The sequence below is a fragment of the Lutjanus erythropterus genome, chromosome 19 (genome assembly GCF_056507025.1).
Source record: "Lutjanus erythropterus isolate fLutEry1 chromosome 19, fLutEry1.hap2, whole genome shotgun sequence".
Classification (NCBI taxonomy): domain Eukaryota; kingdom Metazoa; phylum Chordata; class Actinopteri; order Lutjaniformes; family Lutjanidae; genus Lutjanus; species Lutjanus erythropterus.
Genome location: NC_139335.1, coordinates 3,640,179 through 3,656,009, shown reverse-complemented (window position 1 = coordinate 3,656,009; position 15,831 = coordinate 3,640,179). Strand labels below are relative to the sequence as shown.

Genomic DNA, 15,831 nt, shown 5'->3' with positions numbered 1-15,831 from the left:
TCTAGCTGTCAAGAGAAGGTCACATAAACTTTTTAGATATTAAACAGATAATCAGTTAGGGTTCAGAGGATCATCTGACAAAAAATAAAACTGATTGCAGCACCAGGCATTTTGTTCCGTACTGTTTCGATATAAACAGCATGTGGGTCAGTCCACACAGCCTGTAGACAGAGACGAATTTAGGCAATTTAAAGTCGGGATGAAAGTGATCAGAACTGTCCCTTTAATTTGTATATTCTACAAAAAATGTGAACCACAGCATGAAATACACATGAGCCTGTTTTGTAAAGAGTGAAGGTCATTCACAGAATCTCCCAAACAATTTAAGTGAAAGTGACCGGTTTTCAAAAAGAAGAAACAACTAAAAAATAAAATAAAATAAAATGTCTCCACGTTGCTCTTCTGGTGTAGACCAAGTCTCCTAAAGCCCCGACATGCTGTACACTTGTGTGCACACACTGTTGCACCACACACACCAGTTCAGACAGTGTGAAGGAGATTTAGGCTAAAAACAGGATGTCAACTTGGCATGTTGGCATGACTTGGATTACATCAGATGAGCAGTATGGAGGCATTGTGTGGGGTTTTTTTCTGATATTTTTTCCGTTTCCGTCACCAATCATTTCAATTGTGGGAAATTCTGCAACTCTGTTTTCCTGTGAAACTCCAGCAGTGTTTTGTGGACTAAAAAAACTAAACCTGACCTTCTATCAGCATGAGGGTGAGTAGATAATGACTGAAATTTCATTTTTGTGTGAACTCTCCCTTTAAAGGAATGTTCCCAAAATTTTGGGAACTTTTTTGAGAGACTTTTTTTTTCTGTCTCTCTGAACTGCTGCTCCTTTAAATATCCAAGGTCTAAATGCAGCTGCAAGACTTTGAAAGATCATAATTTCCACAAAGAAGTCCAAGATGAGAAGCATCGTTTGTGATATATGACCAGTTGTGGATAAAATAGCTGCGAAAGCACAGCAGCTTCAGTCAGATTTAAATGTGTGTGAGTTACTGATGAACACAAACATGCCCACAAACACACACATGCACGTCTGCGGTTCGTCTTAACGACTGTAATCAAATGTAATCAAAGCGATCCGTCTGCCTCCTGTCCTGTCTACTCATTAGGACGACACCAGGCTCGAGCCGTGTGCTCACAGCTCACACTACACGCAGGGAGTGGCTGCTGTGTGAATGCGCTGCCTCCGCTTCGGGCCACACACTGGAGCTGTTTTCTCTCAGCTGGAAGAGGAAGACAAATAAACGGGTCCAGCAGTCCCAAACAGAGAAGCATGGAGTCACTTTGTTTCCCCTAAATGGAAGATTGTTTTACGTTGTTTAAAAGGAAGAGATGCATCATTCAAATGTTTACTTACAACCTGCTTAGACATGGATCCATTAGAGGAAAAAAATCCTTTTAACAGTTTCAAAAACAGACAGCAGTGGGGAATGTGCATTGCGTGAGTCTCTTATGTGTTTTTCTTCCTGTTGTGGTCAAACACAGATGACAGCACATTAAGATACTTCCAGAGGAGTGTAAAAGCACAAATTGTTTTGAAAGGAGATGTGGACAAAATAAGAAGTTGGGCTGCTGAGAAAAAAGGACTTCATACATGACATTTGTGCAAATTGAACGTTCGACCTGATGATGCCGCTAGTTGAAAAGGATTACCAGAATTTATCCTGATGGAAACGTGAATGTTTGCACCCAGTTTTAATGACAAGCCATCCAATAGTTGTGGAGACATTTCACCAAAAGCCAACAATGAGAACCTCATAGTGGCACTAGAGGAAAAGTCGGGGGCTGTAGTCAAATAGTAAATCAAAAATTATATCCTTTGCATTTTTTTAAAACACAGACTCTCCTCGACCTTGAGGTGTCAGATGTTTTTTTTACACAGGGCAGGCACTTTCAAAAAAGCCTTTGGCAGGTGACTGGATTTTACTGTTCCATGTTCATTTGGGTGAAAGTGGGTGTTTTTTTTTTTGGGAGCAGTTAATGTCTCTATCAAACTTCATGGCAATCCACTCAACAGTTGTTGAGATATTTGAGTCTGCATCAACGCGCCGACAGAGGGTCACCAGCTCGCGTGGCTAAAACAACATTACACCTGTGTGTAAGATCAGTGAAGTGACGTCAGAGTCTAATCACGGTGCACAGTGTGATGATGGAGGTGCGTGTCCCTCTGAGTGGATGATTGACAGCTGCTTTCTCCCCTCAGGACCAATGAACAGCTGGTGGCCTTCCTGTCCAAGTACCGCAACATGAACTTCATCAAATCTCACGGCAGAGACAACGCACGGTAAGAGACAGAGAGTCCATCACTGTCTGTGTCTTTGTCGCTCTGTTCTTTGCCTGTGTGTTTATTTTTCGCTGATGCTGGTGATCTTATTGTTTTTGTATGGGAGATAATTGTGAGGGAATAAATTCACTTCGATGTAGATTTTTGAGAAAATGTAAAAATAGTATTACTGTTCCCATAATTTGGGTTTTTATAGTAGTTTGTAGTTATTGCACTTAACTGGGTGAGTATTAAAACACTCTATACTGTAAAAAACACAAAAGAAAATGTCTTGAATCAAACTTAAATTAATAAAAAAAAAAATAAATAAATAAATGCAGTCATATTAAAGACACTGTTAAGAGGTATTTTCTTAGACACCAGAGTTTTCAAGTCCTGACTTTGGATCTAAACCAAAATTTAATCATTTTGGTTTTGTCTTCATTTAGTTTCTTGTAATTTTGTTTTATCCAAGTGGTGAAATTGTAGTCTGTTTTTCAGTTTAAATATAGGTTCAGTTACAAAGGCACTTACACAGTCTACAGAACTGGACGGTTCGGTGACTTTCATGTAGTTATGTTGTGGTGTGTAATGTATTTATGTGAGGCTCTATACAAACTGTGGCAACAAATCTCCCTGGAAAGACAATAAAGAATCTAACTGACCAATGGCTGAAATACAGTATGCCTGTCTCTCTATTTGAAATGATCTATACATTAATCATCTGAACGCTGGATCTGTCCTCTCAGTTTCATCCGTAAGCAGGGTCTGGACCGTCTCTTCTACGAGTGTGACACCCACATGTGGCGTCTCGGGGACCGCAAGATCCCAGAGGGCGTTGCGGTAGACGGAGGCTCCGATTGGTTCCTGGTGAACCGGCCCTTTGTGGACTACGTGGTCAACTCCCGAGACGAGCTGGTCAGCAGCATGAAGCGCTTCTACGCCTACACGCTGCTGCCTGCTGAGGTACGGCGACACTCAGTGACCCCTCAGACTCTAAATACAAACACAGACAGATCTGTCTGCTGGCGTCCTTTAGAGGAGGACATGAATATTTCAAGGTCATCTACCTGTGTTTCCTGTCTCTGGACTGACTGACAAATCAGCTGCTAGTTGGCCAAAAATCTGTTTCTGTATTCAGTGAGAGATTAAAACTCTCTTTATGAAAGCTGTATTCCACAAATCAGAGTTGGAATAAAATCTTTAGTACAATTATATAAAAGATTTCATCCTAGAAACAAACTAAAGTGTCACCTTTTATTTAGATTAGAACACAAATTTGAATAAACCTGTCTGTCTTTCTGTACTCACCTCCACCTCCAGTCATTTTTCCACACGGTCCTGGAGAACAGCGCCCACTGTGAGACCATGGTGGACAACAACCTGAGGCTCACCAACTGGAACCGCAAACTGGGATGTAAATGCCAGTACAAGCACATCGTGGACTGGTGTGGCTGCTCGCCCAACGACTTCAAGCCCTCAGATCTGCCACGCTTCCAGGTGAGTCTTCAAAAAAAAAAAGAAAGGGGGGGGGGGGGGCTTTTGAATGCATTGGCCTTTTTTTTAGCCATCTTCAAAATTTGGTTTTCTTTTCAGCAGCAGTTGAGCCTCGCATATCTATGTGCTGGACAGGAAAGGAGAAAGTTGACCGAGCTTGCTCAGCTGTTAGGAAGGGTCAGTTGGTCCAATAGATCACTTCAGCAGGCCGCCACAAAAAAGGCTACAATGGCTGCAACGTAATCCCGGGAGTTGCTGGTCTACGGGCTTTGTTTATACCCATAGTCACATCAATGTGTTAAAACACTAGAACTAAATTGAGGTAACTAATTGTAATAAATAATAATACATTTGATTTATATAGCACCTTTCACACAAAGAAATGTAACTCAGAGTACTTTACAGGAGATGATCAAATCTGAGAAAAAATTAAATCGTAAAAGTAATAAAAACTTAAGATGAAAGCAAAACAAGTCAAAATGGTAAGATTTATTCAAATCTAGATTATAAAAAGGCTTTTTCTGTTTATATATTCAGATTTTTTAGGGTGTGAGTTGCAGAGTTTTTTGATAATGGCGTCTTCTCTCCTCCATAATGGAAATAGTCCTATATGAAAACTCAAAATTAGTGTGTCTATCATGGCTAGGTTACCCTTTGAAGGCTGTATTTCAAGTGTATTTTTGATTTTGTGGGTGAAATGTCCCTTTACATGTCCGTGGCAGCCATGATTGAAGACTGTCTTTGTGCAGCCAGACTCTGGTTTCATCATTTAACCATATCTATGATTATTTCTTAAAAAGAGTGAGGAACCCAGTGTTTTATTACTTAACTTTTCTACCACGACTGTCTGATGGAATTTGATCTCAGTAGTCACAAAGCTCTCTATGGATGATGTTTTTTATATAACACATGATCATATTTCATAATCGCTGGTACGATATAGCACAGCTACAAAGATAACAGTCCTCTTGTTCATAAGCGTGGTCCTTCAGTCTCTCCGTTCTGTCCACCCCGCTTCCTTCTCAGGGCCTCGGCGGACCAGAATAGCTTCGTATTCACAAATTAGCAGTGCTGCTTTTACTTAGAACAGGCGGTCCTCGGTTCCCTGTAACAACAGACCCGAGGACAGCGTCTGTGGTCGAGCTACTGATGGTTTCTATAAGAAGAGCTGATCCTGGAAACAGCTGTACAGTTCAGGCAGTTGGTATTTTTAGAGCTTTGTAGCTAGTTGCCGCTGAGGTTTGTAAGGTTGTCATTATAATAATGCTGGGGTTTGCCAGCTGAAGACGGCGCGGAGTCGTGACTGTAAGGGTCAGGAACACATGTACAGGATGTACAGTGCAATACACACCATCTTATTTGACTGGTCGAGACTAGGGCTGCATAATTAACCAAAATTTTATCAAAATTGTAATATATCTTTCATCAATTTTCCAGTTGCAGGAGGTGCAATGTTTATTAAAGGCAAAATGTGTGTCAAAAAATGTTTAAATGCACGAAGAGGACTCTACAGACTTCATTTTGTACAGATTCCTGCAAAAAAAATCACACCACAGTAATTTTAACAGGTTTTCCCTCTAATATTGCAAATCATATCACAATTGCAACAATATCGGTCAAAATAATCGCAGTTAGATATCCTTTCAGAATGGTTCGGCCATGGTCGAGACTGACTGACTGACTCAAAATGAAAGATTTACGACGGATTAAGATTTAATGTTTTTCGAGAAACAGTTCAGCAACATCCAACACACTGCAGAGTCAGGATCTTTGGCTGATTCTTTCTGATGAAGCCGCCTCTCTCTGATCTATTAAAAAATGAAATGAATTAAATGAATCAAGTCTTGGTCACCATACTGTCGTCTAACTGTCACTGTAATGCAAAAAATAAACTAAAGAGAAAAAGTAAAGAGCAGCAGCTCCAACAAGAGTGCAGCAGCTTAAATCATATTTGGCCGACCTCCTTCAGAGAAATATACAGAACAAGCGCTTTAATACAATTTCCCTCTGATCTTACGATGACGGGAACAAAAATCCCGCCTGACCCTGTAACTAGTGGTTCCACTGTTGTCTTTAGCTGTGTGAGGACGCAGAGGAACCACACAGATAAAACTGTCCTGCTCAATAAAGAGCTCCGCTGCAGCACGGGCAGTCCTCGCGGTTTTCTTTATGTTGGGGTTTCCTGGCTCACTGGTGCTGCTGGAGCCCACCAAGAGCTCGCTTGGTGAGGTCACACCCTCCTGATGACATCATAAAGCACGCCCTTCCTTCCTCCAGACTGGGCCACATGACAAATGTGTGTGTGTGATCTGACTAATCCTTACCTTGGTTTTCCACTGTGATGAAGGATAGAAGGCTCTCAGAAGTTTTGTTTCCAAATGTAAAAGGCTCTTTGAGTTTTTTATGCTGATATAGAAACAAAGATTTGTGTGATGACAGTACGTCCACATCAGTGATGCACAAGAGTATTAGCTCACCATAGTGCTCAGTCTTAAACTGAAACAACTGAAAAGGAAAATTATGGAACACTTCTGATAATTACTTTTTAAATATTAAAATAATAAAACTTCTGAGACAAGCAATTTCTTTGGTAAATTGGGGCATTTCTCACAATTTAAACACTTTATAAATCAAATAATGAATCAGCAGATTAAACTTTTATTGAAGGTCTAAGTTGATCTGTGTCCCTCTGTCTTCTCTGACCACAGCAAGCGTCCAGGCCCACCTTCTTTGCCAGGAAGTTTGAGGCCAGCGTCAGTCAGGAGATCATCAACCAGCTGGACTCCTACCTGTTCGGAGCGTACCCCTCAGGCACCCCGAGTCTCCAGGCCTACTGGGAGAACATCTATGAGCAGGAGACGGACGGCCCCGCCAGCCTGTCGGACTCCACGCTCAGCCACTACCACGCCTTCACTCGTATGGGACTGTCCCGCGCCGCCAGCTCGCTGCAGGGCCATCCCAACGACAACAGCTGCAGGTATAAACACAGATACCAGCTCCTACATTTCTAACCCCGTCCAAACCAGTTAAACCCTTATATAATGCACCCCTCAAGCAATGTCATTCAAAAACATCATTACTGTCCTTCAGTTTTCACTGCACGTCTCTTACAGGACAGATAATATGCAATCCTTATTCTGCAGAACAGAACTGTCAGAGAAAAAAAACAAACAAAAAGGGCAAACAAAACAAAAAAATCTGAATAAATAAACTAAACATACCCACATTTACATAATTATAGTGACATTAAGTACTTTTCCACCAGTGCCCATGTTTCAACATATTCTGTCTCATCCCTGTGCAGCATAAAAGTGCCCTTCTCCAAATGAATCATTTCTCTTGCTTCAGCGATTCTTTCTGAGTTGGTGTGTTTGAGCCAGTTATTCATGATTACGTTCTTTTTGCGAACATACATAACAGGAACAAGTTTTTTAGATCATCCTCTAGTTTATGGAGATCCTTAATCTATTAAATTGATTGTTCATGCTTTCATTTAATATTGTGTAACATGATTTAACCAATATTTTTATTGATCAAATTTTCTAATTTAACGTTTTAATGTCCAATATATTTATGGAAATATTCTTTTTGATAGAATGCTGTAAAGTGAAGTAATTTAAGTAGTTTTTGGGGCATTATGTTCAGTGATTATCATTATTATTAGCAAATATATGGCAGAGTTTAGTATTTCCATTATCTTTCCCTGTGGAAATAATCCTATCTCTTGTCTGGACTTGATTTAAGGAATTTTCCTGCTGGTGATGTAGGGCTATTACAGCCTGTGGAGAACTTTGCATCAGCTTTATGAAAAATGTGATGGGAATTATCAATTAAAGGTGTGAGGATTTGTTTACAGCTGTATATATACAACTTTTGGTTTAGTCAATGTGAAGAAATGGACCAAAACTAAAAGGCAACGATGGATCTTTTTTCCTCGATTCAAACCAAATGATCCAAACTAACAAAAGTCTGTGCTATTAAGGTGTTTTGTATTTGGGTGGGTAAATTTGGATCGTGTGCTCTTTGCTGAGAGACAAACTGCAGAGTCACTGTCTGAAGGGAGAGAGGTGGACCGGCAGATGAAATGTGTCTTTTCACTAAACTCACCACCACTGGTGTTTGTGAGTCCAAATTAAATATAAAGATAACGCTAACTTGTCCTGGGGCACAATCGGGCTACAGAGTCTGCACAGACTGGATTTTTCCAGCTGTGTGTCTGTGTGTGTGTGTGTGTGTGTGTGTGTGGGGTGGAGACCCACAGGAGGTACAAGGAGGTACTTGTTGTTGGAGTTCGGGTGGGGATTGGTGGCTAGAATGGGCAGGGCAGCATTATGGGAAGTGTGTGTGTGTGTGTGTAAAAGGGGGGCAAAGCGGGAGTTAAAACAGGACAAGTCTGTTCCCTTCAACCTGTGATTTCAGGAAAGTAACATCTCAGACCACGTCCACACTAAAGCGGACACATTTGAAAACATCATCTACATGCCAAACATGAATAGTTTGAGATAGTTTCTATGTGGTCTACACTTAAAGGGACAGTTCACCACAAAATGCACATTTCCCCCTGGCCTGTAGTGCTGTTGATCCATCTAGATAGTTTTGGTGTGAGGTGCAGAGTTTTGGAAATATTGTGTCGAGGTGTCTGTCTTCTCTCTAATATGGTGGAATAAGATGGCACTTAGCTTGTGATGCACAAAGTGCCAAAAAAGAAAGCGGTTCCATGTAGTTCCTACATGAAACTGCTCACAACAAGGTCTGTGGATTTATCTTGAGTAACTGGGTCAAGATTTCTTTCTCTTTTTAAATGTATTTTTTGGTGCTTTGTGCACCACAAGCCGAGTGCCATCTAGTCCCAGTATACAGGAGAGAAGGCAGACGTCTGTACGGCCAGTATCTCCAAAACTCTGCAATTCACAGTTGAGACGACTTAAAATTTCAAGGAAAGGCACTGCGGTAGATTTGAGCCCAACTAAAATTCTGATTGCAGTCCATTGCCTTGAAATTTTGAGGTTTTGCGATTTTTTAATTTGTACGGTGTAAGAGGACAAATTTGTAGTTTTGATTTTGGGATGAACTGTTCATTTAAATCAAAAACAAGGAAACAGTGAAATCTCTTCTCTTTTGCTTTGGAAACACCAGAATTGTGCATTACTGCCAGTATCTACAGCTGTAGTAAGCAGTGAGTTTGTATGGAGTTAACACTTGAAGAATCAGGGTCTGTTCCTGCTCTCAGTCTTATCTGACTCTCATATGTTTCAGTACAGCTGATCACATGCTGCAGGTGTTGTTGTGTTTCTTTTGGCAGACTGCCACACCAGTTTAAAGTGATTTGATTCAGTGTTAGTCTGTGTAAAACAATTGCTTTCAGTGCAGGAGCCCCATCATTACCCCGAGCTTTACGTGCACAGAATATTCTGTTTTTTGCCATTATTCCAAAAAAACAATATTCCTACTAAGTTGTTTGCATGGAAAATGAAAATGAATGTTCTTGTTTACATGGAGCTATGCATTAACTTAATGACATACGAACTTCAGCTTATTATATCATATCTGCAGCATATCTAAGACATTTTAATATCCAAGTCTTTCATAATGTTTAAAAGTAGGTGTTTTCTCCTTCCAGCCAGAAATGTGGGCTTTTCTTTTGTCCATGCATGTCTACTCCAGCCTTGCAAACTGTTGGATAGTTGGTTTGTTTATGACACATTGAGAAGACCGTAAACAGGCAAGACGCCGCGTGTCACAGACTGCCTTAAAAACCCCTAATGAGATGCATATTTAGTCTGAATGGAAAGACCTAAAAGAGCTTCTAGCAAAAGGAGGGATAGTTTATGACACTGTGTAAATAATGAGTATAGCTGTATTTTAATTGCAGATTCATTCATTCCCAAAGGGATTCTTGACAAATGCTTTTATGCTACTATTTGGTCACTGCAGCCCAGAATAACTTGAGACAACTTTGTGATGACAAGTGGAAATAAAACTGTATTCTTTTGTTTTATACCAGAAAAATAATCCACATGCTGTTGATTAGCTCTCATGATTCAGTCAGATACAGCAGTTTCATTCTACTGATTTTTATTTAACTTTTTTTTAAATCATTCTTTTATTGCTTTAATTTTTTAACAGTGATCAATTGATTAATCATAAAAATCCTGAATAATCCTGATGAAAAGAACACAGGGAGAACAGATGACATTCTGAATGTGTCCACTTTATTGCAGATGTAGTTTAAACACAGCATGTGTGTCTCTCTCTCAGGTACATGGCCATGGGCCACCCAGTGTCGGTCCACCTCTACTTCCTGTCAGACCAGTTCCAGGGCTATCTGGTACGTCATGTGGCCACTAACCGAGCCTCCACCCAGCTGGAGAGCTTGGAGACCTGGGTGACACCCAAAGACCACTTCACCCTGGCCAGCCCCACCCACGCCACCAACAGGCTGCAGCACATCCAGGTCAGACACACACATGCATACGCTAACTTGACCAATAGGAAGCTATGATTAAACAGTTGCTGTTTTGAGGCAGGGCTTATTGAAGAGTCCAATACATCTACTTTGAACCCACCCTTCCAGTGGGATCAGGATTAATCTGGCTTTTGAATCTTTTGAATAGTGTGAAACGTACCATCCTCTCTGCCTGTTCTTCAGGTTGGGACAGACTGGGATCCGAAGGAGCGTCTCTTCAGAAACTGGGGGGGTCTCGTGGGGCCCGAGGATGAGCCGGTGGCAGTGCAGCGCTGGAGCCGAGGCCAGAGCAACCTGACGGCCACTGTGGTGTGGATCGACCCCACCAACGTCATCGCCGCCACTTACGACATCCTGGTGGATGCCTCTGCTGAGGTCACCCACTACCGGCCGCCGCTCACCCTGCCGCTGAGGCCTGGTGTGTGGACGCTGCGAGTGCTGCACCACTGGAGCCCGCTGGGCCAGACTAACTTCATCGTGGCTCCGCTGGACTTCCACCGACAACAGCCCCTACAGCAAGGTGAGCGATCCTTCACAAGCACACAAGAAAACAGATTACTGCAAAAAAAAAAAAAAACAAGTGCACAAAGAACTGCAGCTGAGCACAGGTGTGATTTTTTTTCACACATGCTTCAGCTCCACTGTAGGGAGAAACACTGGATACTCAATAATTAGGACCAGAGAAACAGAACATGACATCCTTAAATAGAGTATATGATGCTAAATATCTTGACGTGAAACAAAAATCTTATATGGTTTTTCCAGTTGGATTTTCTGGCAACATTGCCTGTGGAGTGACATAATGTGAACTACTGCTTCCATGTTACTGTTATTTTGGGAAAAGAGTCAGTAAAATATATTTGGCGCAAAGTATCAACCTTCAGAAACTCCCACGGAAACACCTGTTGAAATGATATTCATCAGGTTCAGAGGGGGTCACTGTAGTTTGTACCTCACTAACAGAGCTAATACTTAAATTACACACACACTCAAACACACACATACACAGAGCAGAGGCCCTTCTGTCGCAGCTGTCAACACCATGCATACATATATTTATAGTGTCAGTATCCAGTCAGTCACTCACGCACTCACAGGGTCACCTCTATCTGAATTAGCCTCCTCTGAGTTACTGTTTGATTTGTTTGACCTCCACAGACCTGTGTGTGTGTGTGTGTGTGTGTGCGTGTGCGTGTGTGTGTGTGTGTGTGTGTGTGTATGCAGGGGATAACTGCAGAACCCTAAGTAAAGCCTGGTGCATGAATAGACAGTGAAGTTTTATTGGCTGGGGCCATAAAGTGAAGGTGGCATGTGATGTGACGTGATCTGATCGGAGTGTGTTTGTGTTGTTGTGTTTTTGCATGCACCAGTATCCATGCTGCGCCTGCATGTTAAAATGAAAACGTGTTCCCCTCTGAATCTGATCTCTGAGCATCCTGCAAAGTTGTTTAACAAAACTTAACACTGATAATCTGCAGAATCCTCAGACTCTTCAAACCATCTGGATAAAAAAAAAAACTTCACAGAATTAACAAATATAGACGTATGTCCTTTCTCATTTTGCAAAACAAGAAAAAGTATTAATGCTCTGTTTTTTTTTTGTCAGGGTATTAAAAGTATTAAAAAAATATTGAATTTAAAAATCTCAGATTAAGGCCTTCAAACTAATGAATTTCATTAACAAAGGTATTCATTTTGAATTTTCTGTTGTAAATATTACTGTTGCTGGTCTAAAAACAACATTTAGTCATATTTAAAGGAGAAATCTGTAATATATTTACTGTAGTAATCACTAAATGGCAGTGATAGGTCATTAGAGATTAAGGAAATTGACATACTCACTTCTCTGACATCAAGGCCTGAATAACTGTTTTTGTTTGCTCGTTTCATGTTAATTAGAGTTTAAATTAATGCTGAATGATGTTTATAGTGGTTAAACTGAGCAAAATGTTCAGTAAAGCAGGAGGACTCATCTTTCCTTGCTACTGTCAGTTTTAGATGTTGTGCGCGTCTTGTGCTCCTGCAGCCTGCAGAGTTAACTCGGGTCTGGGAAGAAGGGGGTGGGGGAAAGAACTCGCTACGACCATGTATATTAAATAGGATTTCAATCTAATTAATATACCGTCTGTGGCTCCAACTTGCTTTTTGCACTGCTGTGATAATTTTTGCATGTGCAGTTGCTACATATTTCTCCTTCAAAATATTCAATTTATTTTTTGGTAAATCTGTAGCCCAATTAGTGCATTTGGCACTGCATTACTCCACAACAAAGATAAGGTAGAAATACAGTTTTTGACAAGTGGAGAAACAGTTTACATACATTTACAAGTTTTACATTTAATGCCGAATCAAACAAGATAACATTCTGTTAGCTAGCTAGCAAACAATAGAGTTTGTTAATTTTTTAGATGGCTAGAAAATATTATATCTATATCTTTTATACTTAGCATGTCCAAGCAGGACTCAAATTTATGTATTTATTTAAATTTGGGTAAGCACACCTCGCTATATTGATTTAACTCTTTAACTTTCACTTGTTTTTCGGTTTACATCAAACTTACTTTATAATAAAACTGAGATTAGTGATTAACTGTGCAAAGGTCTGCTTAATTTTGAATCAGGATTTACTCATTTTAAACCTAGTTTTGCTCAGATCTGATTAGATCTAATTTGAGATTAACTTAATCTTTGTTGGTGCAACCCAGTCTAAATGACCAAGTTGTGGAGCAATGTATGAAGAGCTGAGGTCACAAACAAGGCTAGAAAACTGGATGCTTAACATGAAACCTGATACTTTTTTTTGATGAATGGCTAAAATGTTTAAGTCTAGAATGGATTAGAGAAAAATGCTTTCCAAATTAATGTTGTCACGCTTTTAAATTTCTCCTTTCCTCCCCCCACCCATCTTCTCCTCACCCCTGGGATCCAGAGGATGCCCTGCGGCTGCACGGCGGCCCGGCCAGAAACTCCTACATGGAGCAGAGTTTCCACGGTCTGAACCCAGTGCTGCGGCTGCCGGTGAGCCTCGGCGCCGTGGAGGAGGCCGAGGCCAACGCCGGCCTGACGGGGGCACCGCTGCGTCGCTGGCTGGACCGGCTGCTGGAGGGCCACTGGTCGGCTGCGGACGTCTGCTCGATGGGACCCAGTGCCTGTCCCGTCATGCAGCGCTGTCGCCTCACCGTCTGGAGCTCCGCCAGCCCCGACCCCAAGGCTGAATTGAGCCCGCCCAGAGAGGATGGACGGATCAGGTAGCAGACGGACGGACTGAGGGAGAACGAGAGGAATAAATGAAGGAAGACATGGGGCTGATGTCCCATTTGTGTCTATTTATTTATTTTAATTTGTGCAACGGCAGAGTGAAAGGGAACGGATGGCTCAAACTTTGGAGGCAGCGACGAGAACGAAGAGAAACAGACTTAAATACTGAGGGAAACTTTTCTCCTTCAGTCCTCATTCAGTCCGCTGCTCTCAGTGTCAACTGGGACTAAAAAGCTGTGTGTGAGAGAGTGTGAATAAGTGTGTGTGTTGAGGCAGTGTGTGAGAAGAACTCTATACCTCTTGTTGTGAGTGTCTCCTGGGTTAATGTATGCAAGTGTGCTTTACATGTTCAAATGCTGAACAGATGCTCATTCTAACTGCTGGACTCCACTGGGCACATCGCATCTGCACCACGGTTTTGATCCATCCTCTGCATAGCAGCAGTGTTTTCTGCCCTCCTGATTATGTTTACTTGCTCAGATTTTGTTTATTTGGTCACTTTTTCTTGCTTTTAGTGCTTCTACAATGGATAAGTAGGCTACATAGTTGAATAGTTTCTTTTTTGTTTGTTTTTATAATCGCAAGTCTGCACAGGGTCAGGGCACAGGAAAAACTGACCAGATCCGACTTCCTGCCCACTCAGTCTGCTCTGTGCATCTTGACACGGCAGCCATCAGAAGAAGACTTGGCGTGTTTTTAAAGCAGAGCAGAGCAGAGAGACTGGTGGAATCACAAACGCTGTGCAGAATGACCACGATCAGCTCCAGTGGCGGTGGCGCAGACCTAACACGATGCAGCCGTGCCCGGTGGAATCAAGCAGTTAGGTCCATTTTGCGAAAAACTTCATGATCAAAGATAAGTCAGGGTTCAGTTTGAGATAAATTGTTTTTATAAAGATCATATTTATTGTTTTTCATACTGTTATCCCAAGATTACAGCTCGACTCAAGGTTCCCAGTTCTGATATCTTTCAATGCTACTTACTGGTTGTAGGATTTATTGAAAATAAAAACTGATATATATCCTGGAAAATATTTAGTTGCCTGGGAAAATATTTCAGGAATTAGGTAGGTCTTTCTAATATTTAAAATAACTCTTTTCATGATGTCACAGTTCTGCTCAGTTATGAAGTGGAAAATCTAAAATCTACCGTAATTAATCGTGGGATAACAGGCCTGAAACAATAAATAGGAGCACAATTTGTTTTCTTGAGATAACAAGATTCTTCAGCTGTGATCCAGAGATAATGTTAAAAAAAAAAAAAAAAACAGTCACTAGCAACCATAGATGTTCTCATACAGAGCCAGGTGGGTGTTGGGGGGGTTTATGAGAAATTATTCCCTCAAATGACTAATTTGCACACAAGATATTTAATTCTGTTAGTTGTATCCTTAAGTTAAGTTTGTACAAATTCATTTTGCATTCAGTCTGAACACATTCGTGGTGTTTTTTCTGGATTTTTAAACATGTAAGATTTCAACCTAACCATGGCCATGTAGCTTTAATTACCTGACATTTTAAAAAAAGTACTGCTGATTGGAAAACACTGACAAACTACTAGTGGTCGATTAAGTACTAAGATCCTTTACTTCAGTAAATGTAGTAATACTCAGTGAAAAAATGATCTGTTAAAGTATAGAAGTAAATCCACGAGTTGATATTACTTTTGATTTTAAGGTCACAAATCGATTTTTAGATTTAAACGTTTTAGTTTAGCCCTGATGTCCATGCCATTGTTAGACCATCGAGTCTCACTTCGTAAAGATCAACAGATTGTTGGTTTTATGCCCTGACAACTGTCATTTCTTTAAATTCATAGTCTATATGGTATCAAGGGAGACAGAACGGTCGCAAACTAGACACCCGCTGGATGCCACAAGAAGGAGCAAGAGGAAAAAAAATACTGCCTTGGGATTCTTAAAATTCAAAGCTCATTTCAATTGATATTTGATCTAATATTGAAATGGTGACTAAGGCTGCACAATTAATCGAAATGTTATCAAAATCACTCTATGGCCTGCGGCAATTTTAAATCAGGAGATGCAATATGTGCTAAATGCAAAATGAGTGTCAAACTACCATTTTAAATTAAATATCATGCTGCAGAAATATTCAGTCCTGATGGTGACACCCCTAATCTATAGTTAGTGGAGGTGGAGCTATTCATAACTACTTTATATACAGCTGGAAAGTACTGCAGTGTTTTTATGTAAACTAACCAGTTACTACAGCTGTCAGATGTAGTGAAGTAAGAAGTACATTTGTTGTCCTGAATACCTTTAGAATTGTACTTAGGTCCAGTTTTGTACTTGAGTAGAGATACTCAGTTACTTTC

At 40.8% G+C, this 15,831-nt stretch overlaps 1 protein-coding gene across 1 annotated transcript in view; it reads left to right on the top strand.

The window, feature by feature from the left end:
• LOC146309086 (xylosyltransferase 1-like) overlaps nucleotides 1–14,011 on the top strand; it is a 31,085-nt gene extending 17,074 nt beyond the window's left edge. Inside the window, exons 5-11 of the mRNA XM_084744808.1 lie at nucleotides 2,217–2,297; nucleotides 3,026–3,242; nucleotides 3,600–3,776; nucleotides 6,482–6,750; nucleotides 10,032–10,227; nucleotides 10,423–10,759; nucleotides 13,169–14,011. Coding sequence (XP_084600934.1) covers nucleotides 2,217–2,297; nucleotides 3,026–3,242; nucleotides 3,600–3,776; nucleotides 6,482–6,750; nucleotides 10,032–10,227; nucleotides 10,423–10,759; nucleotides 13,169–13,491 — 1,600 coding nt within the window. The 3' untranslated portion in view covers nucleotides 13,492–14,011. The remainder of the gene's footprint in view (nucleotides 1–2,216; nucleotides 2,298–3,025; nucleotides 3,243–3,599; nucleotides 3,777–6,481; nucleotides 6,751–10,031; nucleotides 10,228–10,422; nucleotides 10,760–13,168) is intronic.
• Nucleotides 14,012–15,831: the final 1,820 nt, after the last annotated feature.